The sequence below is a fragment of the Diabrotica virgifera genome, chromosome 3, assembly GCF_917563875.1.
Source record: "Diabrotica virgifera virgifera chromosome 3, PGI_DIABVI_V3a".
NCBI classification, from domain to species: domain Eukaryota; kingdom Metazoa; phylum Arthropoda; class Insecta; order Coleoptera; family Chrysomelidae; genus Diabrotica; species Diabrotica virgifera.
The window spans coordinates 116,719,436-116,747,188 of NC_065445.1; the positions used below are offsets into that span (position 1 = coordinate 116,719,436).

Below are 27,753 nucleotides of genomic sequence, written 5' to 3' on the forward strand. Positions count from 1 at the left end.
AGACGCGCATAATTAACAATTAAAAACAACGGTCTAAATTAAAGTTAGACCAGATTTCTCTTCAGAATCTTGAAAATGAATGTTTAAAATTCAATTTAAGCACACGATAACCTCAAAAACTATAACTTACATATGAGTTTTCAAGTCTCGAAAATGCGTATTTTTGCATTTTTCAGATTTTAAATCGCTTACAACTCGAAAACTATTAACATCTTAGAAAATTACAAGAAACCTTTTTTGTTTACAATGACACACAAAATAAACAAAAAAATGTTTTTCAACAGAAACCTTTTTTGTTTACAATGACACACAAAATAAACAAAAAAATGTTTTTCAACAAAGCAAAATAAGAGATTTTTGAAACAGTATACTGCATAAAAATCGGATGGACGCGCATAATTAACAATTAAAAAACAACGGTCTAAATCGAAGTTAGACCCGATTACTGTTCAGAATCTTCAAAATGAATATTTAAACTTCAATTCAAGCTCTTAACAACCTCAAAGATAATAATTTTAATATGAGTTTTAAGCCTCCAAAATGCGTATTTTCGCATTTTTCAGATATTAAATCGCCTATAACTCGAAAACTATTAACTTTTGAGAAAAATGTCAAAGTACCTTTCTTATTTAGAGTCACCCAAAAACCTAAAAAAATATTTTTTGGAGCACAAAAGGTGATATTTTGAATTTGTTTAAAAAATTGTTTAAACAATTTCTGACCAAAAATTGAGAGATTTTCCTGGATATAATTATGCAAAAATTAATAAAAATTATATGATTTTTCTTGAAATATGCGTGTGATGAACTGATCCTTTTTCTTAATTTCCACGCCAATGGTCGGCAATGGCATCAGCGAATCTCAAAAGCCGACACTTGGCAAACTGACTTTGGAAAAAGAATAGAAGACTTTAAAATGATATTGCCAATATTTATGAGTTGCGTTCCTAGGACGACTTACTGAAAGATAGTTCATTCGATTACATGAAATCAATCCCAACTCAGGAATATCCGTCACAAAAAAATTATAGCATGTGATCTGTCTTTAAAAAGACAACCAAATGCAACGACAGTAAAATTCTCGCCTTAGAGATTTCATAGTAAATCACAAGGGAAAACCAGGAAAAACTTGTGATACTATCCCGACATCGTAAGTATTTGGTCTTACATTTAATTTACTCTCAAAATTTTACTCAAGTCAGAATTTGGTATTATTTTTTGAGTTATTTTTTGAGAGTAAATTAAATGTAAGACCAAATACTTACGATGTCGGGATAGTATCACAGGTTTTTCCTGGTTTTCCCTTGTGATTTACTATGAAATCTCTAGCGCGAGAATTATACTGTCGTTGCATTTGGTTGTCTTTTTAAAGACAGATCACATGCTATAATTTTTTGTGACGGATATTCTTGAGTTGGGATTGATTTCATGTAATCGAATGAACTATCTTTCAGTAAGTCGTCCCAGGAACGCAACTCATAAATATTGGCAATATTATTAAGTCTTCTACTTTAAAATGTATAATATATGTCTGAATTGCCAATATAAATGTGTCAGATTAAATAAATTATGACAAGAATTTTTTTACTTAGCAACAACATTTTTGTTTATTTTAATAATATTTTGTATTTTGACAACGGCACCCGATTTGGGCGTCGAAACGTTAATAAAATTATTTTTTTCATTTTAATTGTGGCTTATTTCCCATATAAATATTTAACAAATAAGTACATTTAGGAGCAATAGTCGTAACGTAATTGTATCCATACTTAGGTTTTTATTTGTCAACTTGACAGTGACAGTACCTATTTAACTAGTTATTTAAATTTAGTGCCCAAGGGTGTTATTTATTTTTCAAAATAACGCCCTAGGGCATTATATCATATTTAACTGACTTCGAAATCATGTTATTATTTGTCAGTCTAATAATTTGACTAATATACCAGTCGCACATTAAAACTATTTATTTACGTATTTAAATTCATAATATGGAAAATTGCTATTATAAAAAGTTGTTTAGAGTTAAAAAGTTTGTTTTAATGTGCATATCCTTGTAATTTAAATATTTTGAACTATAAAGGCATTTTACTCTTGAGCGAAATTCATATTTTTTGATATAGGTACCTCGAATAAAATTTAGTATATTATGGTTGCATCTTAGATTTTAGAACATGCAGATCGTTTTATGAAGAATAACTTTTCGTCGTAAAATTAATAATAACGAAATTATAAAAAAACTCGACATCGAAGTAAAAAACTCCTTACTAGTAAGTATAATTTAATTAAAAATCTTAAAAATTCAAAAAGGTTACATAAATGTACTCATAACGAACGTTTTCGGACCTATCAGTCCATCATCAGTGAACTCTTATACTTGCTAAATAGCCCCAAAACCAAACACTGGTTTTGAAATGTGTGTGGTTGAATTGTAAAATTGTAAAGGCTTAAAGCCGATATTAGTGGATACCTTCCGGGAACATAAAGAATCCCCTTACATATATATCCCACTTCACATTCCCGGAAGGTAACCACTAACATCGACTTTAATCCTTCACAATCTTACAATTCAACAATGTATATTGAATTTAATGTTTGGTTTTCGGGCCATTTTGAAAGTACAAAAGTTCACTGATGATGGACTGATAGGTCCGAAAACGTTCGCTCTGAACACATTTATGTAATCTATTTGGATTTTTAAGATTTTTAATTAAATTATACCTATTATTAAGAAGTTTTTTCACTGAAAGTATCATAGATAAAACAGCTGCAGATCATATTTTATTTTTGCATGCCTTCAGTATCTATGATACAACATATATGCACTCTAAGGAAAAATGAGATTCATTAATGTACTCCGAAAACATCCTGATTTGAACGTGGGTATTGAGGTATTTAAAAATCTAAACGTTGATCCAGAGATCGTTGCTAAAGCAGGAGAACGTTTCCTCTCTAAAAGAGCATACCGAAATCCATAAAATTAATAATTTTCAAAACTCCCGGAAAACTCTCCAGGTAAAACTACCAAATGATTGGACTATTGTAAGGGGAGAGTTGGCTAAAACAGGATAGTCTGGTAAAACGGTATAACGACGATAATTTAAAAATAAGCGGCGCCATCTAATGACCGATGATGTTAATCACTACAGATACCGTCTATTTGAATGTAGCAGGAGGTTACTCTGATTAATGGACCGTGATAGTCGTGACGTCAAATCAATGTTGGCTACTCTGGAATCATTTGCCAAACAAAACAAAGATGCACACGTGGTGTTTGTCATGTGTTTGTTTTCGTTTTTATAATTGGAATATATTGCTTGTAGGATGTTTAATTTTTACAAAATGGTAATGTGTTGGGTAACTGTGATTGTAATCAATGCTCATAGTATATTTTCCACCATATTTCCAAATAGGACTGGTTAAGAACTTGAAGAAATGCAGTAAGTACTATTGTAGTGTGTAAATCCTTGATTTTGTGTAGTAACATTTATAAAATTAAAAGCAATAGGGCTTTTCATTCACAGTCATTTGTTTCGAGCTTCTGTCATGTGTCACATAATATTAATATATCTACGTCATACGTTATTGGTATATACCAATGATACAAACCAAAGACGTATGGCGTAGATATATTAATATTATGTGACACATGACAGAAGCTCGAAACAAATGACAGTCGATGAAAAGCCCTATATGATTGATATGACTAACAAGGATTGTGTCTTTAGAAAAAATGTGCAGATGCTTGTTAAAACAAAATAAAATTAAAAATGATTACACAAATCACGTGTATAATCCATTGACAGACGTCAAATATTTATTGATTTTTGATTTGTTTGGAAAAATATTTGACGTTTTGACGTCACACTATCCCGGTCCATTGTTGATCTGTGGCTTGTGGCAAATGCTAGTTTGAAAAAGTAAGGTTATGCTAATTAGTTTCATCCGTAGTTAGTTAAGAATTAGTATTAAGTTAAATCGACAAAATAAATACCGGTGAGTATTTTTTATGTTTCTCTATGTAATATCAATATGAGTGTGTTTTGCGATATTTGTGATTATGATAACTGTTTTTTTGTTGAAAAATTTCAAAACATTATTCAGTGTTTAGTTGCGTAAAATGGGATATCGAGTGGTTGGGTAAAACTGGATACTATCCCGTTTTGTCCAACCAAAACGTGGATACTTTTTAACAAGCATATTAAATTTAATTTTTTTTAGCGTTATTATGGAAAAATGTAAAAGAAAAAGTGATCGGCAGTCTTGGAATGAGGAAAGTATGCGCCAAGCAGTGGAAAAGGTTCTTGACGGAAGAATGGGTTATCTTAAGGCTTCTAAAGAATTTGGGGTACCTCGACCAATTATTGAAACCAGAGTAAAAAAAAATAAAAAACTACCGAACGAGAAAATTCAGCAAAGAAAAGACTAGGGCGTCACAGACCTGTTTTCACAGCGGAACAAGAGAAGATATTTTGGTGGAACATATTTTGTTAATGGAGTTACGACTATTTGGTTTTACTTTGAATGACTTTCGAAGTTTGGCTTTTCAGTTAGCTCAACGCAATGGATTTAATAGAGACAAAAAAATGACCGGCAAAGGTTGGTTATACAGCTTTCTAAAAAGACATCCAACCGTTAAACTTCGTACCCCTGAACCAACATCTCTAGCTAGAGCCATGGATTTTAATAGGCCTGCAGTAAAAAATATTTTTCCACCTACCTCTACCGAAAGTATACTTTTCCGGACCTGATTGTAGGGAGCAAAGTTGTACTTTTCCTCCCTAGGGAGGAAAAGTAAAAGTGAGGTCATGGTATTTCATTCATGAAATATAACTTATTGACGCCCTGTACAATATCTATTTTCTATTACGTAAGTATTTATACATTTCAACGTGTATTTAAAAACACTCTGTATTTTGCAGAATGGTAAAAACCAGTAAATTGTTATTCTGATTTAACAATGTTTACATTAATAATTTGACTTATATTTGACAGTTGACAGTTATATTGTACCTACTTGTTAGTTTTAGTTCTAATAAATTTTGTTGGTTAGTTACATAAATAAATTAAGTAAATATGAAAAAATGACTTGTTATTTGAGGAAGGTGGAAAAACCATATGTATAACATGGGAGTAAAGTGCCTTTTCCTCCCTTGAATGATTACTGCCCTCCGCTACGCGTCGGGCAGTAAACTTCATTCTCGGGAGGAAAAGTAGCACTTTCCTCCCTTGTTATACAAATAGCTATTTCCTTGCTTACTGGTGTGCTTGAAAAATATAAAATACCACCCAAACGGATTTACAACGTTGACGAAACGGGTATAATGACTGTGCCAAAGAAAAGATCGAAATGTTTGTCATTGCGTGGGAAAAGGCAAGTTGGGTGTATATCTTCAGCTGAACGCGGTGTTCTTGTTACTGTAGAAATTTGCATGAGTGCTTTTGGTGTATTTATGCCGCCTACCTTTATTTTTTCCAGGTCCAGAGCAAAACCTGAGCTGCTAGATGATGCTCCATCTGGCAGTAAAGCTTTATATCATTCGTCAGCATGGATGCAAAAAGAAATTTTTTCTAATTGGTTTAGTCATTTTATTGAGTTTTCAAAACCCTCCAAAGAACATCCTGTTCTTTTACTTTTGGACGGACATACGACCCACACAAAAAATATTGACGTCATAGAGAAAGCTAGAGATATTGGTGTTGTAATGTTGTGCTTCCCTCCGCATACCACGCATCGATTGCAGCCTCCAGAAGTCAGTTTCATGTCACCACTCAGCACTTATTATACGTCAGAAGTTCATAAATGGATGCAGCAACATCCAAGTCGACCAATCACAGTCTCCCAAATAGGAAAACTTTTCGGAAACGCATATATGAAAGCTGCTAGCGTCCAAACCGCTGTGAATGGGTTTAGAAAGACTGACATTCAACCTCTCAATCCGGAAATTTTTTAAGACTGGATGTTTGAACCAGCTGAAACCACAGAAACATCGATGAACGATCCGATGATTGGTCCCGTTTTAGAAAATAATCGGCGCTATCCACCTCGTAAACCACCATTATCACAAAGCCAAGTTGATGATGATGCAGAGAATGAGAATTCTCCAAATACATTGCCTTCAGATACTTTTACACTACAAAAATTCCTAAGGTGCTTGAAAATAAGGGAAATTGCCATACTACTCCTCCTCCTCTTTCTTGCAACAAGTTCTATGCTAATGCAACACCCTCTTGTTCGTACTTTGTCAATAAATTTCAAGTCACTCCCAAAGAACTAGTTGCCCTTACTCACGCTTAAAGAAAAATTAACCCTAATGATAAAAGGAGAGGAAAAACAGCTGTGTTAACCTCAACACCTTATAAAGAAGATCTGGAGAGGTCTCTAGATAGGTAGGGTTACCATACGTCCGGATTTGGCCCGGATAGTCCCGATTTGAAAGACATGTCCGGATTGGCGTCCGGATATGAGAAATGTCCGGTTTTTTTTTTCTTTACTAAAAGAAAAATGGAAAACACTTGGCCCAACGGTGGGAAATTTCATTTCAGGTCTAAAGTATGTTAAAACATACGTCTACCGGGTGGTGAATTGGAACACGGGCCATAGGAAACTCAATGTAAAATTCTAAACTTTTGAATTAATGCTTCCCTAATTATTTTACATCAAAAGTCATAAGAAACTATTTGTAGAGAATTGAAATCTGTATTGAAAACAACTGTTAATATTGTTCTACGAATAATAATTATTCAAAATTTTGTAAAAATATAATACAATTTCCAGAGAAATACGCCAAAGTTACGCAACACACAGTGCAATAATGTGTATAAAATTGCATTCGGTGACAATGAATTTATTATATTAACAATTTGAACTGTCAATTTCTTTATTTATTTTATCATTTATTGTTTAAAACACAATAAAGTTGATCAGATACCCTCAGTTAAGGAGAAAGTATTAATAATAAAGATATTTTCTTCAGTCAATAGTGTTCTCACTGTCAGTTAAATAGTAACGTGTGGCCTAATATGCCCACACATACCTACTGCTGTAAATACATTATATTTTTCAAAATTTTGGAATGTGTTTAAATCGTAGAACAATTGTAACTTCGGTTTTTAATGCAGATTTCAGTCCTCTACAAATAACTTCTCATGACATTTGATGTAACTTAATTAGGGAAGCAGGAATTCAACAGTTTAAAATTTTACATTGAGTTTCCTATGGCCCGTTTTCCGATTCACCACCCTGTATATGTATTTTAAACTGGCAGAGATTTTCGATGTTAGTTGCATATTGTAACGAAATAGCTGAACTTTTAATTGTGCCATATGCATTTCGCATATACATATGTACCGGGTGTCCCAATAAGAATGGCTCTCGGCCATATCTCAGGAACCGTTTATAGTAGAGCTTTGAAATAAAAAATTTTATAACAAAAGTTGCCTCAAGAAAAGCCTGGAAATTATTTTCATAATTGTGGGTCCACCGCTAGAGGGCGTAATTGAATATCAAAAATTAAAAAATCTAAATTTTACAAAATTTTCCTAAGGAAGGGGCACTGGAAATCCGATTATTGTATTCTTCATAAAATTCTGCGCATATTTGATTTAACAAGTTTAACTCTACTTTTGCAAATAAGAGATGGGGGTGAGTGGGAACCTTGTTATGAAAAAATGGCTGTAAGTCCGGTTCTGCTAAATCAAATTTTGAAAACTGGGTCTTGTTGAAGAGAGATCTTTTTCTTCAATGTAAGCGTGATAATTTTGAACCATCCTAATAAGTAATAAGCCAGTTGAGAGGCGTTATTTAATGTTTTTCAGAAATCTAGTTTTCTTTGGAAAATATTAAATACAAGTATGCATTTTTCATCATACTTTATAAAATTAGATTAAATTAGCAATAGAATAGCGAAAACCGCATGTCGATACCTTTTTTATATCTCAAGATATCTCGAGAAACGTGTAAATTTTATACATAACTGTTACTATCACCGGTAAACTAAGTTAATGAAAAGTAGTGTGCTGTGGAAAAAAACAAAATAACATTTTCCAGATGTCAACGTATAAAAATATAATTAATTAAAACAACAATATAAAGAGAAAGGATACTATTTAAATTAAATATAACAAAGAACAAAAAGAACTACTTAGTGACGGCCTAAATATTCAAATTGTTGCCCATCATACACTACTCTAGAATACATTCAACGGAGAATACTAAACGCCATTCAAAGCATATCGAGAGCAGAAATTGAGACTGCTGTTCAATCTACTCTTGAAAGAGTAAATGTTTGCAACGAAAATGATGGGCAAAAATTTGAATATTTATGTCATTACTAAATAGTTGTTTTTATTTCTTTGTAATAGGGCTTTTCAACGCTTCTCATTTGTTTCGAGCCTCTGTCATATGCCGTATAATCCGTGTATAATATTAATATACGAGATATGAACGAGGCTCGAAACAAATGAAAAGCGTTGAAAAGACCTAATATACGTTGACAGCTGGAAAATGCTTCTTTGTTGTTTCCATAGCACACTACTTTTCCTAAACTTCGTTTACCGGTGACAGTAATAGTTATGTTTTTAAATTTACACGTTTTGTAAGATATCTCGAGATAGAAAAAAGGTATTAACATGCGGTTTTCGCTATTCTGTTGCTAATTTTGTCTAATTTTGTAATATGGTATTAAAAATGCATGTTTGTATTTAATATTTTCCAAAGAAAACTAGATTCCTGAAAAAAATTAAATAACGCCTTCTAGCTGGCATATTACTCAGTAAGTTGGTTCGAAATCATAACTTTTACATTGACGAAAAAGATCTGTCTTCAACAAGACCAAGTTTGCAAAATTTGATTAAGCAGAACCGGACTCACAGCCAGTTTTTCATAACAAGGTTCCCACTCACCCCCACCTCTTGTTTCCAAAGGTAGACCTAAACTTTTGAAATCAAATATGCGTAGAATTTTATGGAGAATACGACGATCGGATTTCCAGTGCCCCTTCATTAGGAAAATTTTGTAAAATTTAGATTTTTTTATTTTTGATATTCAATTACGCCCTCTAGCGGTGGACCCACAATTATGAAAATAATTTCCAGGCTTTTCCTGAGGCAACTTTTGTTATAAAATTTTTTATTTCAAAGCTCTACTATAAACCGTTCCTGAGATATGGCCGAGAGCTATTCTTATTGGGACACCCGGTACAATGTAGAGGTAGCAACACAGTCAAATTCATATTTTACATTTTCTACAACCCCTTGGATTCCCCTGTCCAGATTTGGTCTTAAGAAATTATGGTAACCCTATTTATAGGTAAAAGGCCCATCAAGAAACCAAAACTAAATTTGGAAGAAAAACAAAATTGTAAAGGCAAAGGAAAAAAATAAGAAATATGTTCCAAAACCAAGAAAATAAAACAGAAAGAAACAAAAGGGATAGATAGCAGTTCAGATGATGAAGATGAAGACGAGGTTTGCATTTATTGCTCGGAACTGTATTCCAAATCAAAATCAGATGATGGTTGGGTAATGTGTGAGCAATGTCGACTTTGGGCTCACGAAGCTTGCACCGGGTACAGAATGATGGTGAGCCATACTCATGCGATTTTTGTCGGTTTTAAACTATAAATTTATTTAATATTAATGTTATATGGATAACGTTTTATTTTTCAAGTAAATATATTTAACTTCAATATCGTCTTTATTCACATTCAAGTTTTACCCGACCAGGTGGACAAAACGGGATACTTTGCCATTTTTTTTTAAATTGACTGTTTCAATGTTATCGTCAAACTATTGAGACGTAACTATACTTAAATATAGAAAGTGGTCAATGAAGAAGTTACAGTTAAGAAGAAGTAGATATTAATAGCATAGTCAAAGAGTTATGAGTCAAATAACGTTAGCTATCCCGTTTTGTCCAACTCTCCCTTATATTTACTCTTTACTAACCTGTTACTCACTGCTTGTTGAACATGTTTAGTGGTTTCCTTCGAATATTTGGATATCTCGGCCAAAATTTGGTGCACTCCAAACTCTACTTTTCGTTTGGTGTCAATAACACCATCGGCAGTGTTTATCATTACTTGGTCTAACCTATTTAAACCTTTAATTTCATTTCGAATTTGATCGTAGTTAGTTACAAAGCTCTGTCCAAGGGCAGCTGTAATTTCAGAGAGATCGTTAAGTTTTTCAATGGTATCTTCGTGTGTTTTGTTGATGTTGTTTATAATGCTTTCCAGAATATGTCGAACTTCGTTTGAGGATTGTTGCTTACAAACTGACACGTCAGCTGACAGTTGGTTGAGTTTTTGTAAAGAGGAATTTTGATGTAGATCTAGGTCGTATCTTTGTGGTAATTGGTTTATTTTATTCTGTATGTTTTTTACATCTGTGAGGATTTCTTTAACATCTGACTGTTGGCCATTAAGAGCTGGAATTGATATATTTTATTAAGAAGAGTTACTTTAATAACATTTCAATCATAATTTTGAAAATTTAAAATTAAGACATTACGCTGTGAAATGAAATACAAACGTTTTCAAAGACCTAGTCACAAAAAGTATCGCATAATTTTTGAAACAGAAAGAAAGTTTAAAAATAATTTTTCATTTTTAGCAGAATATTATAATACTCGTCTATAGTCTCCTTTAGGTATCTACAAACCCATATCATTTCAAGTTGAAGCGTGTTTCTGCCGAAAAAACAAACAGTTAAACAAAACGTTGTTTTTATTTTGGACTTTGAGAATTTGTTTTTGAGACGTTGTTTGTTGTTCGAGAATTTGATCTGTGCACTATGTATGCTTGAGTTTTTTTATAAGGAGGTGCGCTCTTACAAAAAATGAGTAATATAACCAGTGGCGTAACAAACTCCGTAGGGGCCCCCCCGCAAAATAGAAAATGGGAAGCCCTTTAAAAAATTACTAAATGCGACTTGTGTAACAAAAACGTATATGTGTTAGTGTATTTATGCACTGTTTATAAAAACTTATATTTTTTATCTTTACTGGTATAGAATAAAATGGAACAAAAATTGAGAGCGTAGGCGCAAAATTTCGTGCCAATGCTTTTTAAATTCATTTTTTTCGAATCCTGAGAAAACTAGTAAATATTTTTGAAAATTTTAAACACAGAATGAAAGATTACATATGAACCCTGAAAACTTCTATAATGTTTAATTTAATAAATTACAGGGGTGAAAAAAAAGAGAATGTTTAGTATGATTTTTAATTTCAAATATCTCATTCAAAAGAAACTTTTTGTTGATTCTAAGTAACTTTCAGCCCTCGGTAATAATGTAATCTTTCTTTCTGCGTTTAAACTTTTCAAAAATTGTATTAGTTTTCTCAGGATTAAAAAAAATGAATGCATTTAAAAAGCGTTAGTCCGAAATTTTGCGCCTACACTCTTTAAATTATTACATTAATACATAGTATTATTCTCTGATATGAACAACTTTCTTTGTGCACTACTATCAGCGAATATATCTACAATTATTTTATTAATATCTATCTGATGGGCAACTTCGTTTTCAGTACTTATAAGCGCTAGAGAAGATAACCGTGCTTCTGACATTGTACTACGAAGATATGGTTTTATTAATTTAAGTTTAGAAATATATCTCTCTGAACTAGCGGTCATAACAAGTAAAGTTGAAAACAAGGTGTACGCATGACACACTTCTGGTACGCAAGATGCAAGCACGAGTGCAATGAAAATCTATAAGAATAATTTTAGCTGCATCATAAATTGAGTTCGCTGATTCCAACTGTGTCCTTAGTGATAAATTGCAGTTGCTCCAACAACTCATTACTTAAATCTGACGGGTACCCACCAACTAATTTACTGGCTCCTGCAAAAACTTCTGAATCCGATTTAAAAGATATCCACTTCTAAGATGTAAGACTTTAAAATCGTTGTTCACGTTGTACATACTTATAAATCCAGCTTGAATTTGTTCAATGACTACATCGAGATTTCCGAAAAACACGCCTACTCTTCAACTCTTCAGAGTTTGAGATGCGTTGATTATGTAATAATTCATCAAAATATTTCTTAACTCTACCAAACCTTTTGATTTTAAAAGTACAGGTAAAGTCACAATTAGTAGCAAAATCTTTGGATTCTTGCAAAAATGACGTATCGTTTTGCCTAAAGATTTGACAAAAATTCTTTAGAGTTATGTAAAAGTACTACTATTTTGTAAAATAGATGCGAAGACATATTCAAACTGTTCCATTTTACATTTTTAATTATTAGTTGTCATTCTCTACTCACGATCTCTGGTAGTTAATATTATTTTAGACAGTGTTTTTAAAATTTTCATGTAGTTCTGCTTTACACCAAGCAGAGTTTGAAATCTGGATGACCACCTAGCAGTGGTGTCGCTATACGGGGGGTGAGGGGGGATTCTCCCCCCCCCCCAATAAAGATTCAGTTGGAAAATTTATTAAGAAAATTATAAATCCCGACTCCGACTGGAAAAGAAATAAAATTTAAAAAAATAAAGTTAAAAAATAAAGTTTGGGTTGAATTTCTTTCATTTCTTTGAATTCGTTTTCTATGTGGCAATGCCGCGCCGCCGCGCCGCCGCAACCGGCAACGCGTCAATTAAATAACTTGCTACGCCTACGCGTGCCGCGTGCCCTGGTTGAGTGATTCACAATTTGTTACACGTTAGGGGAATCGCCGAAAATATATTTTCTACTCTGTTTGGTGTAAGGTGTAAGCCGGGTTCAGGTTTTATTTGGTGTTAAGTGAATAAGTGCGAGTGACCGAATGGGTTATAAAAACACATTTTAATTATTAGTGTTAATTTACTGCTACACTGGTAAATTATATTAAATATTATTAATTACAATTTGTTTGAAGCAGTTGCGTGGAGCTGCAATTCATTATTCGAGTATTAATTAATTTGACTGAGTAAATGCAGTTTGGAAATTTTGGACTTTTATCTTTGGTAAGTAAAAATTAAATTGGCTTCGCTTTGTTGTTGAGTTTAAAATTATGTAAGAATTATCTAAAATATTAATTTTAAATTTTTATTTTGATGTGATGTGAAAATATTGATTTCACTAGCAACGGTTTTTAATTTGTAGGCATAATTCTACTTGCGGTAAACCATAAATTAAAAGAAAAATGAAACCTAAAAGATACAAAGTGCAATGCTGCGAATGTAAATCTGTGTTTAACAATGATTTTAAAAGTCAACATGAAAAAGTTAAACATGGTGGAAAAAGAGTATCCATACAAAATATTGGGGCGCCTGCAAACCCATTTGAGGCTGCGTTAAAGAAACGGAAATATGAGGCAGAAACAGAAACTATAATAATTGAGGTAAGATAAAACCGAAATATTTATAGGTGTATATAGGCATAATAGAAAAAGTTTACTGCAATATCCATATAATTTTTTTAATATTTTTTGGTATAATTTGGCCTAATAATAATCCTTTTACTTAAGGCTACTTCTACTGCTTCTGACACCGATTCCGATCGAATAAGCTCTAACGATAGCCCCTACAAAAAGATCGATGGGAGTGAAAATACTGATGTTAGTGAAAATATGGACCTGAATATGCCAAGTGCCAGTACTACCATCCCCAGTGATATAGACGTGGAACCAGACGTAATCTCTATAAATACTGACGATGAAGCAACCCAATGCTTATCAAACACTATTTCTTCTGATCAACCAGGTGAAGAAAAATCTTTTATATCACTGTTAGGAAAATTTTCGTATCTGTTAGACTCTTTAAATGAAAGCAAAGGGCTGTTAGAAAAATATCATAAATCAGAAATTTTAGATGAAAAAATGACTACAATTGATATTTTAAATTCCGTGACAGAACTTAGGCAGAATTGCAACTCAATAATAGATATTGCCAATGAAGTGCTAGCAAATTTAAACAAAGATAATATTTCTTTTGAAATTGATGACCAAAATAGTCTTTCTGATAATATAGTAAATCATGATCCTGCAATGCGCCCTTCTAAGTTAAGTACTAATCAAAAAAACTATCTTATTCGTTTGGGACCCCATCAACCTCGCTTAGCGGCATTTCCATCAGATGGAAAGAATAGGTTTAATGCCCAATGGTATAATGAATTTGAATTTTTAGAATATAGTACCATAAATGACTCTGTTTTCTGTTTTGTTTGCTGCTTATTTCCAAAGGGTATAGGGCGGGAAAAAGGGGAAAGCTCTTGGGTTGAAGGAGGTGTAAAAGGGTGGGGAAAAATGAAAAGTGCTGGAAAAAATAAATTGGGCAAACTTCAACAACATTTTTCATCCATGGCTCATAATGCGGCATTGTCCGATTATTGTAATTTCTTGATTACAGAAAGGCATATTGATGTTTTCCTAGATAAAAATAAGAGAAATACATTAATCGAACAAGAGAAAATCCATAGTCAAAATAAGAGAGTTTTATGGGTTTTAATGGATACAATCAGAACATTAGGCATTCTAGGATTGGGTTTTCGAAAATCTGATTCGGCTTCCGAAGGAAATTTTGGACAAATTGTAAACCTTATATCAAGACATAACAGTGTCGTGAAACAATGGTTTGACGACAGAAAATTGCGCCCTTATCATGTGACATACATGAGTGGTGAATCTCAAAATGAAATGATCTCTTTAATTGGATCAGAGCTAATTATTCTGAATTTTGGAAAAAGGTGTACCTATGTAAATAAAATAAAGTATGAGAGTTGGGAATATTTTTCATTCTCCCCCCCCCCCCCAAAAAAAAGCTCTCGCGACACCACTGCCACCTAGTCACCGATAACGTTTTTACAGTAAGCGATTTTTGTTGGACGTTTTTCTGCATTCTTTGGTAAATCGAATCGAGGGAAGTTTTTGAAGATTTCCATGCACTGCTTAAAAACGTTGCGTATGCATGCGTAAAATAATATATCAATAACACATTTTTACATATATTGGGGCACCCCGCAAGCTTCATGCTGCGGGGGCCTCTGTTACGCCCCTGAATATAACATCAGAACAAGCAGCCAAAATTGTAGGTTTAATTAGAGATGGACGATCGAAGCAATATATTGCTGATGTTATGGGAATCCACTAATCTAGCGATTCAAGAGCTTTAAGAAGGTATAGAGAAAGTAAAGGATACACAATAACACCAGTTCCCGGACATTTCAGGTGCACGAACCCCTCCAGGTGCAGATGCAGGGGCATGGATCCTTTCGGTCATATACATATCGTATAAGAAAGACTGAGGACGATCTGTGTACCGAGTGTGGAGTGGTGGATGACGCGCACCACGTGATATTCGTATGCCCTGTATATCATGCAGGGCGAACCTCGCTGCAGCTGAGGATGGGGTCCCCTCTGGGTGAGCCCCAAGAATTAATGCATACCTAAAACCATTATGAATGAAAAAATGTTTGACTTGATCATTGGATTTGTCACTGAAACGGTGAAGCATAAGGAAGAAAGAGAGAGGAGACTCCAACAAAGATAATCTGTTTGTATTTCTTTTGAACATGTGTCGTTTCGCGCCGACCGGGGTGGGTAGCCAATATACAACTCCCACTTCTGCCGGGGCAGGGTCCTTTAAAATAAAAGAATTTTTAATCCTAGTGTTAGTAATTGTTAGATGTTTTGTTTTTCATGTGTTTATATCTTGTATTGTGAGTGTATAGATGAATGGGTCACTCCTACAGGGGGTGCGGAATGAAAGTTTAGTTGTTCTCACTAACTGTTTAGTAATTCTTTGCCAGTTTACGGTGGATGGGATGATAACGCGATCGCGCCCCCTCACCCATTATCATGCAGATAGGTAGGTTGCCTTACGGACACTGGCTGGCTGCATGCGTGGATGGGGTGGCGAAATCGGGTTGTCATGACAGTCACAGAGAGCACGCAGAGAGTGCTAGATGGGGGTGACGAGCAAAGCTGGTGGGTCAGAGCTATGCCCGCTAAGGTCGGTTCCTGGCCAGCCGGTTGGAGAAAGAGGAGGTGAGTTTAGTTGGTAGGCGGCTCGCTACGGTTGTGCGTAGAGAGTTGAATCCAACACACCTGGGACACCTTTCCAGAAGTCTTTAGAAGATTCTCACCTCCCAAAAAAAAAGTTGCACGAACCCCACAGGTGAACGTTATTTACATCTGCAGACTTTGCGTACACATCATGTTACAGCAAGAAAACTGCGAAATGATATTTTCAGAACCCGTAATGTTCGAATAAGTGCCAATTCGGTTAGAAACAGATTAAGGGAATTTGGAATCAGAGCCAGAATGCCTGCTACTGCTCCACTGTTAACGAGGGCACATCGTATGGTACGTTTAAGTTTTGCACCAGGACATGTCAATTGGGATATTAACGACTGAGCTAATATTCTTTTTATTGATGAGTCAAGATTTGCACTTTGTGAATCCGACAGTGTAAAGTGTCTTCCCTCTTTCTGAAGAAGTCTTTCGTTTTATTTTAATTTTACTACTATTATGAGTACACGAGTGCACATGAGTGCAAACCATGCAATTTGTTTCTTTTTTGTGAAATTATCAAGTTAAATTTTCCGGCGGTTATATTACGAGTAAATTGGTGAACCATGCGTTGTAAATCATCTTCACTTTGAGATTAGTACCTATTGCGTCGTCTGCATAGTACCTAGATTATTTTAAGTTGTTTTTCTTCCATTTTCTATGTTTTTTTGGTTTTCACTTTTTTATTTTTTCATATATTATCGGGTTAATCAATAGAGGGCTTGGAGAATGTCCCTGTCTTATCCCCTTGCAAGCTTCTATTAAGGCTTATCTTAATTTGGCCCTGTCAAATGCCCTTTTCAGGCACGAAACATTAATACAGGTACCATTTATATATAATAAGAAACTTACAATAAAGTTAAAACTTCTAGTGCAATTGGTATATTTGTAAAAAATATTAAAATGAAAATATCCAAACATATTTCAATTTTTAAAACAGATTATAGGTTTCGGTCCTATTAGACCACCGTGATGCCCTAAAAGTAAACAATTCCACTTTAATAATATAATGAAAAAAGTGTTTAAAATTTTCACTGGTATTCGAAAATACATACATTTTAATAGTCTATCATTACTTATTTGAATAAATTCAAAAAAACCAAAATTGTTACTAAAAATTTTATCTGTAAAAAGTTAATGGTGACCTAATTTACATACCATTATTTGTATTAGCAAAACTTTTCATAAGAGTACCGGTAATTTCTGTCAAACCATTGATATTCTTCAATATATCTTCCAATGTGTTTCTGGCATTTCTTTGTCCAATAGACAGTTCATTTATTTGTGGAAGGTGATTTTGTACGTTTTTAATATTGCTTAGAACTTCTTGCATACTTGATTTCTGAAGGTCTAATGCTGAAAACAAAGTTGTTCCATAAAAAACTGGTTTATGCTTAATAGGCCAGGAACCGAAGCTTTTCACCTCGCAATTTTTTACAGAATGGATCGATTTACTTGAAATTTTGAGAATAAGGATCCAATAAGGGGAATAATAAGGATCCAATAAGGGGAATAAGGTCCAAGAATCAAAATCTATATGATTCCGAAAGGCGCTTTTACCATGGGGGTGGTTTCCACCCCATCTCGGGGGTGGAAATTTTTTATTATACTTTAATCGCAAAAGTTGATAAAAACATTCATTCTAAGCAAAAAATGTTCTATACATTTTTTTGATAAAATTAATAGTTTTCGATTTATTCGTTATCGAAAGTGTTAGTTTTGTATAGAAAAATCAATGTTTTTCGATATTACAATTCACTCAATTTTTGCCGTAGAAAAATTGTTTTCAAACCAAATTGTTGGGAATTAAATAACCTACAATTTTATATGGAAACATTTTTTCGTATCTCTGATGCTAATCTTTCTATTCTGAAGAAAATATCATTTTTTACCAAACTACAAAGATTCGTTATTCGCTTTTAACTCCAATTTTTTTAAAACGAATCATTCTAAGCAAGTCAAACTTCTAGAATCTATTAATAATACATAAATAAATAGGAATTAATAAGGCCAATGACCAAAAACACCGCCAAGTTACATTATTATGCTTCCAATTAGATTTCTCCTTTTTTTTTCAAAAAAATATATTGATTTTTTAACCGTAACTTTTTTGTTTTTTATCTTAGAAAGTTTGGTAATAAAATAATTTTGTAGATTTTTACAAGACCTATAAGTCTATTAATATTAAATCTTTTTAAAATCCTCAGTCGCAAAAAGCGATGACTTTGAAAGGGTTGGTATAGGGGGATTTTGCATGTTATTACAAGTTTTAATTGTCAATAGCTCACTCAATTTTTGCCGTAGAAAAAATTTTTGCAAACCAGGTTCTTGGGAATTAAATAAGCTACAATTCCATATTAAAACTTTTTTTCGTATCTCTGATGCTAATTTTGCTATTCTGAGGAAGAGGTCATTTTTTCCAAACTACAAAAATTCGTTATTCGCTTTTAACTCGCATTTTTTTAAAAACTAATCATTCTAAGCCGGTCAAACTTCTTCAATATATTAATAATACATAAGTAAAAAATATCAAATAAGGTTAATGACTAATTTTAATTAGGGTGGTGATTACGGGGTTGCTTGCAATCACTTTTTCGCTGAAAAAAATGGGGACTGACATTATTTTCATTATAGTCACTTAATTTTTGAGATAGAGACTTCTTTTATTTCTGGTGATAGACATTTTTAAGTATTTTAAATTAGTTTGAACAAGTTGTCCTCGAAAAATGCATAGTTTTCCCGTCTTTTGACTTTGAAACTACAATATTTAACATTTGACGAAGAAAAGCCAACATATAATAAAGTATAGCTCGATTACTATTGGTCCAAAAGGAAATTTAAAAAACGGTTTTGTTTCTTTTTTCAAAAGGTACATTTTTGTTAAGAAAAGTTGTGTTGACAAAACGAAAACTTTTGGAGTTATTAGCCGAAAACTTATTAAAAACATTGATTTTTTCGATATAAAACTAACACTTTCGATAGCGAATAAATCGAAAACTATCAATTTTATCAAAAAAAATGTATAGAACCTTTTTTGCTTAGAGTGAACGTTTTTACCAACTTTTGGGATTAAACTATAATGAAAAATTTCCACCCCCGAGATGAGGTGCAAAATCACCCCCATGGTAAAAGCGCCTTTCGGCATGATATAGATTTTTATCATTGGAGTATCCACTACGTATTCTCAAATTTTCAAGAAAATCGATCCATTCTGTAAAAATTGCGAGGTTTTGTCCTATTTTAAGCTTCATTACTTGGACTATAATTTGAACAATAAACTTAAAAAAGTACTAAGCTGTAAAATAAAGAAACAGGAATCTTAGATATCTTAAATGGATGTTAATAAAAGTAAGGTAAGAACTTATGGATGATACCACCAAGGTATAGATTACAATGAAATAACACGTAATCAGGACCTTAGTTCCAAGTTTTGAACCTTTGTTGTGAAGTTTTGATTTCCTGTATGGAAAATTATTCGCACGGCGGAAATCCGTCATCGTTGTATATTTACTCACCCCAAAAAAATTATGAGAAAGCGTTAAATAGATTCACCTTTTTTTGTACATAATATTTTTGAATATTTTTCTCAGTTCGATGGGTCCGCTAGTTAGCCCAATCATTTGGTAGTTTTACCTGGAAAGTTTTTCGGGAGTTTTGAAAATTGGTTTTTCTACGGCTGTGCTAAAACAGCCACTTTTGAGCACGCATTTCGCTTCCGAAAGTTGCACTTTTCCGCACGCCGTGCGTGAAAGTAGAATACCGTGTAATATGGCATTATAATATGCTATAGTACGTGCAATGAACTAATAGTTAGATATTATTTACTAATTTATTTTAAATTTATCTTATTTTGTTCATGTTTTAATGAAATTCACGCGATTATTTCATTCATAGGAGATTCTGACCAATAGAAAGCTACAGAAATCTAAATTAAACTGATTATTTCATTCATAGAAGATTCTGACCAATAGAAAGCTACAGAAATCTGAATTAAATCGATAATTTTTGATAATCTCCCGTCGTTAAGTATATTACGTCAAATGCCCTTCGTTGCTACGAAAAAATACATTCAGTGACATCAATGACAATTAATGTTTTAAAAATTATAAAAGTGATGACTTTCAATCGTCAAATATTTATAAAAACTGTGTGTTTAACGGTACTTACATAAATAAATTACAATAAAATTTTGGTTTTGAACAGTTTTATTCATGAAATAATCGCAACAAATTGCACTCGACCTCTGAAATTAATATAGAATTTTTGCTCTCGTGACACTTTGACATAATTTCACTCGCCTTCGGCTCGTGAAATTAAAACTGTCAAAGTGTCACTCGGGAAAAATTCAATAATTTCAGAGCTCTTATGCAATTACTACTGATTATTTCATTCATAGGATATTCTGACAAGGGCGCCCATATAAAAATTTTTAGGGGGGGGGGCAAACGTGAAGATGTTGCACATTACATTTTGTATATTTCGGATGACAATATATACAGTAGACTCTCTCTATAACGAACACGGATATAACGAGGTTTCGCTTATAACGAGGTACATTAGGTGTCCCATGAAATTCCTATTGAACTATAACGCTCTATAACGAGGCATATTTGGTTATAACGAGGAAAATTTAAATCGAAGAATACTTGTCTTTGCCTGTTTTTAGCGTTGTAATGGTCATAAATAAATAAATGCCCCAACTACCTGTACATAGAAATGCCCAACATCTGTCTTATTATCGAGGCTAGTACTATAATAAACTCGGCCACCTGTAATAAACATCTGCCTGTTTATAGACCGATATTGAATACTATAGAAAATTTACAATTTATGGCGGCGAAGTCTCATTGTTCACTGTTCAGGTTGACCATCGACACATAATAAACTACGTAAGAGGCATCAAAAGATTTCAATATTATTATTGTTTGATATAACGCGATCCGCTTATAACGAGATAATTAATTCACCATTTCAGTTCTCGTTATAGAGGGAGTCTACTGTAGTTTAAACCACCTAAAAAACCTAATTTGAACCCTGTTGTGAGGAATTATTCATACATTTAAACACTAGACCAAGTTTTTAAATGGAAATGTCATGGGTACCACAAAAGTTGAGCCTCTCTTTAAAACCCGTTTGAAAAGAATACAGTGCTTGCAAAGCCTTCACTTCAACTTTGGCGAGCAGACTAACCAAGAGTATGTGTCGAACCAAGTTTTTACTGTAAAATCTTAAAAAGGAGCCCCCTTTATTTTTGCAGATATAGAATCTTTATGAAAAATAAGGCACACATATTCCAAACATTTTTAGAATTGTTGATAGATAGCGCAAATAAATCGCATTTTCCGAATATAGCGCCATCCGTCAACAATTCTAAAAAAGTTCGAATAAATGTTACTTATTTTTTAAGGAGGAAACTCAATCTGCAAGAAAAAACGGGGGTTCCTATTTAAGATTTTAAAGTTAACTCTCACCCCACCTCCAGAGTGTGGAATGAAAAATCCTGTTTGGTGTCATTCTATACATTTTTGAAAAATATTAAACACGTGTTTTTTAGTTTTATCTGGAAGTACATATATTCCTCGAGATATTAGACCGTTTCTATAATTTTGCTGTGGTATCACGATATACCGTTTTTTCCGATTATAGCGCTATCTACCTATCCACAATTCGCAAAATGGCTCGAATAAAATTTGCTTATTTTTACAAGGAAAATCCAAATCTGCAACAAAAATTAGGGGTTCCATTTAAGATTTTAAAGTTACCCACGCTCCACACCCAGGGGTTGAAGTGGTGGACTTGTTTAGTGTCATCGCATAGATTTTTGAAAATTATTGAACACGTATTTTTCAGTTTTTCGATCCGATGTTCATTTCGCGAATTATTCGGCCTTTCCGCTACTTTTGGGACACCCTGTATATAACACTCATTCATCATGAAAGATCACCTGTTTTTCATTTAAATAAAATTGTTCTGTTCATCATAATGCACACTTTAAAAATAATCTACTTACTAAAAAAATACTTTTGCTAACTAAAATTTGACTATGTTCAATAAATTTTAAAAATTATTTTTTAGTATGAATTTTTTCAAAATATAAAATATACCTAATTACTTTATACCAGTTGTTAAAGACAAATGGCTCATTAGTGATTATCGATCAGAGATCGGAATTCTTGCTGATATGGTTTTTTTGCAGTATAAATGATTCATTTAATTTGTAATTTTGGGTGTCGATTACAGTGTATATCAACGCATGAAAGGCAAAGCTCCCTAACCGACAAGATTTGGTAAAACGACATATACATATCATTCGACTCGCCATAAAAATCCGCGTCGATTGGTCTGGGTCTCGTAGCGCTGCGTTGAGATTTGTTGTCGCTTAGGAAGTACGTGAATCTTAAATATTCTCACATTTTCAACTGACTAAGCAACAAAAATGTCCTAATTTTCTATATATCGGTTGGTTGGACAGTTTGAGTTATAAAAAAAAAACGAATAGTAATTTGTTCCTGTCTTAAAATTATATTAACCGTTAACTTAGATAAATTTACTGAAAGTAAAATCATATGCACCAAGCAGTACGGTATTTTTTCCTGTTCTAAATTTTGCTATCATAGTCGCTTACCGATTTTTTTACAAACAGAAATATGATCCAAACGTGTCCTTATACATTTGTTCCTAAAAATGTATTTGACATCATTTGTGCTTAGATATTTTTGCTTGTTGCTAAATAGGTATAAAAAGAACTTAGATAATTTTACATAAAAAAACGATACCAACTTGATGTCGCTTAGATAATTTTACCTGACTAATTAGTTTGGAACCGAATGTCGCTTAGATAGTTTTACTTGCCTAAATGTTGCCTAATGTTGTGCCAAACGTGTCGCTTAGATAATTTTATTTGAATTTCAAAACGAATAATAGGCGCTTAGGAGGCGCAACCATGTTTTGAAAGTCGGTTATGCATAACGTACTACATACTGCATTCGTATTCGGAACGAGTCAGTCGAGCGCAAGTGCAAGCGACGAGGAAACAGATGATGCAGAGTCAAAGGGTAAAACAAGAAAAAAGAAAAAGAATTTCAGAAGAAGAAAACCAACAACGAATGGATCGGGCATAGAAGAAGAAACTGTAGGTGACGCTGGATTGAGGGAAAGAAAAAATAATGAAAGAAAAGAAAGATCTAAGAAGAAGAGAGCTGGGGAAGAATATACAACTAAGAAGGGAGTGACAGTACCAGCCAAGAAAGTTCTCCCGAATCCATGTCAAGGAAAAAAAAGTGGGAATAACTGTGGATCTATCCCAGAAGAAAGAAGAGAAAGCATATTTAACCATTTCTGGAAACTGGATACAACTCGACGACAAGATTGGTTGGTATCATTGGCGCAAAGAGTAGGTGTGAAGCGCAAGCGCAGTGAGTCTGAAAAACGCAACTGTACTATAAAATATTTTATAAATGAAGGAGAAGGTAGGAGAAATGTATGCTTACAGTTTTTAGCAGCCACTATGAATGTTTCAGATAAAACTATTTATAGTATTGTTAAAAATGCAGAGTGGGGATGTGCCAAGGAAGACATGGGAGGAAAGATGGAGCCGTCAAATACAACCAAACAAACTACTCTGGATGCCGTTATAAACTTTATAAAAAGTTTGCCTGCTTTACCATCGCACTATGGCCGCCAAGATTCCAGTAAAGTTTATTTACCAGAAGAATTCAAGAACATACCAACTCTTTACGGAAGTTATAAAAATAATGTCATTAATCAAGGTATGGATATTGTGGGTGAGATAATTTTTCGCAAAATATTTCATAAGCAGTTTAACGTCGGCTTTCATGTACCAAAGAAAGATAAGTGCAAGAAATGCCTTATGTTTGAAAAAAACACTGATCCTGACAAACTGAAAGAAAAAGAACAGCATGAGAAAGAAAAAGAAGAAAGTTACGCCCGTTTCAAAAGTCACAAAAAGATCCATAAAGATGATTCTTCTACATTATGCGTCAGCTTTGATCTTCAAAAGGTCTTGAATACGCCATATTCACCTTCAATGCTATTATACTATAGTAGAAAACTGGCTGTTTATAACCTGTGTTTCTACGAGAGTGGCACTCGTAAAGTATTCTGTTATTATTGGGACGAATCTAATGGTAAACGAGGTGCAAATGAAGTAGCAACAATTTTGCATATATAAATTAAATCTGTTGATGCCAGAGGAAATTTTAAACGATTGATGTTATACTGCGATTGTTGTCCAGGGCAAAACCGGAACCGCAATGTTATGGGAATGATTCATCAAACTTTGCAGGAATGTAATAATCTTGAAACAATTCAGTTGAATTTCCTACTAACTGGGCAAACTTATATGCCAGTAGATACGTCTCACGCCATCATTGAAAATAACCTTAAACATCCAACTGTTTATGCACCTTCCCAATGGTTCACCATTTTCTCAACTGCTAGAAATAATCCATCGCCATTTAATGTTGAGCGAATATCTTATGATCATTTAAAAAATGGGATAACATTGGAGACAAATATTTTAAAGGAAATCTTACTGGCAAAATAAGTAAAGTTCGGATTGCAACTTTTAAGAAAGACAAACACATTGTTTCTATAAAAACATCTATGAATTCTGGTGCCAAATTATTCGATGTTGAAGTCCAGCCTAAGACTAGGGTCCCACTTATGTCCTGCTATAAATCACTACTGCCCATTTCCAAAAGAAATATCACGATCTTCAGAAACTTTGTACTGACCAAGTCATTCCAGCTTGTTTTCATCATGAATATTTGAACATTCCACGGGATGCGAATATGAAAGATGTGTTACCAGAATCAGACGTAGAAGATCCTGATTGCGATTTTTAGTTTATTTTTGCTACAGTTTTGTTTTGATATTATGTTATTAATATTAGTATTATGAGTATATTATAATTTGTGGTTGCTTTCATTTTGATGTTATAAAGTATAAGAAGTCAAAGTGTTAAGGCTGATTAATAACAAGTATACGGTCGGCTTGTGTAACATTTCCTAAATAAATTTATGGGTAAATGCCTTAAAATGCAATTATTGTTTCTCCGTCATCTGTTTGGATTAGAAAAAGATTCAATGACATTATTAAATGCGTTTAGGCATAAATTGATTTAGGAAGCGTTACGCAAGCCCCCCTAAGTAGCATATTTTTTATAAGTTTAATTATTTGAGGTTCCAGTATTACAGTCTTGACCAAATACGATTTAAAGTTAATTTTTTAACTATTATTTGTTTTGTTTGTTTGCTATCATTTGTTATATGTTTGAGATTGAATTATAGAGTTCCTTACAAATTGTCTTACATAGGATATTACTCTAAGTACACTTGGTTAATTTTGCATTTAATGTGTTCTTTACCAATTATTTTTCCAATAGTTAGAGTTTTGGATCTTAGTACCATAGTTAAGTGTTAATGAAAGAGTACACGCGAACATAATACTATGTATGAATTTTTAAAGAAACTTTTTTAACTCTGATGAGTCTTGTGATGTTAAACTGTGCACTGTGCCTTATTTGGAGTAATAATAATTAATAATATGTTGAGATCTCTTTCTTGTTTAAGCAAATTCTTGATGTTACTTAAGTATGTTATTTAACAATTATTTAGAAGATTTTTTTTATTCGTACCCAGTGTTTATTATAAAAACCAAATTTTGTTTAAGTTCTTAATTTTTAATTCAAAAAAATACTGCAATACAATAAAAATATTGATTAAAAACAAAAATCGTTTTACTCACTCCCTTCAAAAATGTCGGATAGAGTTGCAAATATTACTTTATAATAAGTAATTAGATTATTTTTCTTGAATGACCTGACTAAAATTTAATTATTTAGTTTTTTTTCCTATTTTTCAAAAATATTTTTTCGTTATTAATACATTTTTACCTATTTGCATATACAATAGCTTAAGTATGTAACTGAATATACTTAAAAGTTTTTTTGTAGGCTCAGGCGCATAGATAGTTGTACCTGTTATTTTTTTGGGGTAATCTTTTACTAACCAACTCTAAATGGTAAACTTGAAGTGTTAAGTTTAAATATTACTTCTTAGATAAAATCCCACAATATTATAATGCCTAACTGTAACAAGTATTTATCTATGATGAAAAGTAAAGATTTTATAAGAATTTTTCAATAAAAAAATTTTTTGATCAGCTCTCCTGCACATTTGTATAGATGTCGGTTAGGAAGGATTGCCTTTCATGCGTTGATATGTTTCCCAAGCCTCTAATCTCTGTCAATGTTTTCGTTAGTAGCATACCGTGATTGTGGGAAATGTGTATTATGCACATTCCATACAGACCACTGTCGCAGATACAAAGATTTTCTGTTAAACTATTAATAACTACCCAATATGTGAATTTTTTTTATTAATAAATATGTTGTTTCCAATTTATCTCTCAAAATTATCCAATAATGTTTTGACAAAAATGCGTTTATGTAATATAAATTTAATTTTTTTCTTTCCCGAAAAGCTAGGGGGGGGCACGGCCCCCCCCCTGCCCGTGTGTATGGGCGCCTATGTATTCTGACCAATAGAAAGCTACAGAGATGCAAATTAAGGTGATAATTTTTGATAATCTCCCGTGGTTAAGCATATTAGGTCAGATGCCCTTCGTTGCTATGAAAAAATACATTCAGTGACATTAATGACAAATAATGTTTTAAAAATTATAAAAGTGATGACTTTCAATCGTCAAATATTTATAAAAACTGTGTGTTTAATGGTACTTACATAAATAATGTACAATAAAATTTTGGTTTTGAACAGTTTTATTCCTGAAATAATCGCAACAAATTGCACTCGACCTCTGAAATTAATATAGAATTTTTGCTCTCGTGACACTGACATAATTTCACTCGCCTTCGGCTCGTGAATTTAAAACTGTCAAAGTGTCACTCGGGAAAAATTCAATAATTTCAGAGCTCTTGTGCAATTACTACTGATAACTTTTTTGATAATTGCCCGTCGTCAAGCATATTACGTCAGATGCCCTTCGTTGCTACGAAAAAATACATTTAGTGACATTAATGACAAATGTTTTAAAAATTATAAAAGTGATGACTTTCAACCGTCAAATACATATTTATAACAACTGTGTGTTTAATTGTACTAATTTGTACTTACATAAATAAATTACAATAAAATTTTGGTTTTGAACAGTTTTATTCATGAAATAATCGCAACAAATTGCACTCGATCTCTAAAATTAATATAGAATTTTAGAGCTCTTGTGCAATTACTACTGATAATTCGTTGAAAGAGAATTATTTTGACATAATATTTAAAAGTCAAATCAGTAGAGAATAATGATTTTGAATCGTCATCATGGAAACCAATATCGTCGTCATGGTACCCAATTATATTGAAAGTTTGGTTTTGACAACCTTGTCAAAGAATTAATTTGTGTATTTTCACTCCTAAATAAAAACTGATATAACTAGATATTTTTTGTGGCTTTTTTCCAAACGTACGGCCCTAGAAAAAATATTGTTCCTAACTCATGCGGAAACTGTCTTCCCCGCATTCGACTGCTTGCCCGAACTCCGCTATCGCGTCGTTCCGGTCAACGGCAGTCTCGTGCGTGAAACCGTGAAAGTATCACTTTCCGCACTAGTTAGAAAAATAACTATATTTTATGGATTTCGGTACCTATGCTCTTTTCGAATTTCAATTTTGCTACCTCATATCTCCGCCGCTCACGCCGCCAAACTGAAAAAATAG

The 27,753-nt window shown here is 33.0% G+C and overlaps 1 protein-coding gene across 3 annotated transcripts in view; it reads right to left on the reverse strand.

Moving 5' to 3' along the window:
* The window catches only part of LOC114338947 (myosin-4), a 179,971-nt gene that overhangs the window by 15,017 nt on the left and 137,201 nt on the right, over nucleotides 1–27,753 (reverse strand). For 2 of the 3 annotated variants that reach the window (XM_028289570.2, XM_028289571.2), the window contains exons 9-10: nucleotides 17,156–17,353; nucleotides 9,945–10,425 (exon numbers count right to left, since the gene is read on the reverse strand). In XM_028289570.2, the coding sequence (XP_028145371.2) occupies nucleotides 9,945–10,425; nucleotides 17,156–17,353 (679 nt within the window). The remainder of the gene's footprint in view (nucleotides 1–9,944; nucleotides 10,426–17,155; nucleotides 17,354–27,753) is intronic. The other variant, XM_050646866.1, reaches the window with a different exon arrangement.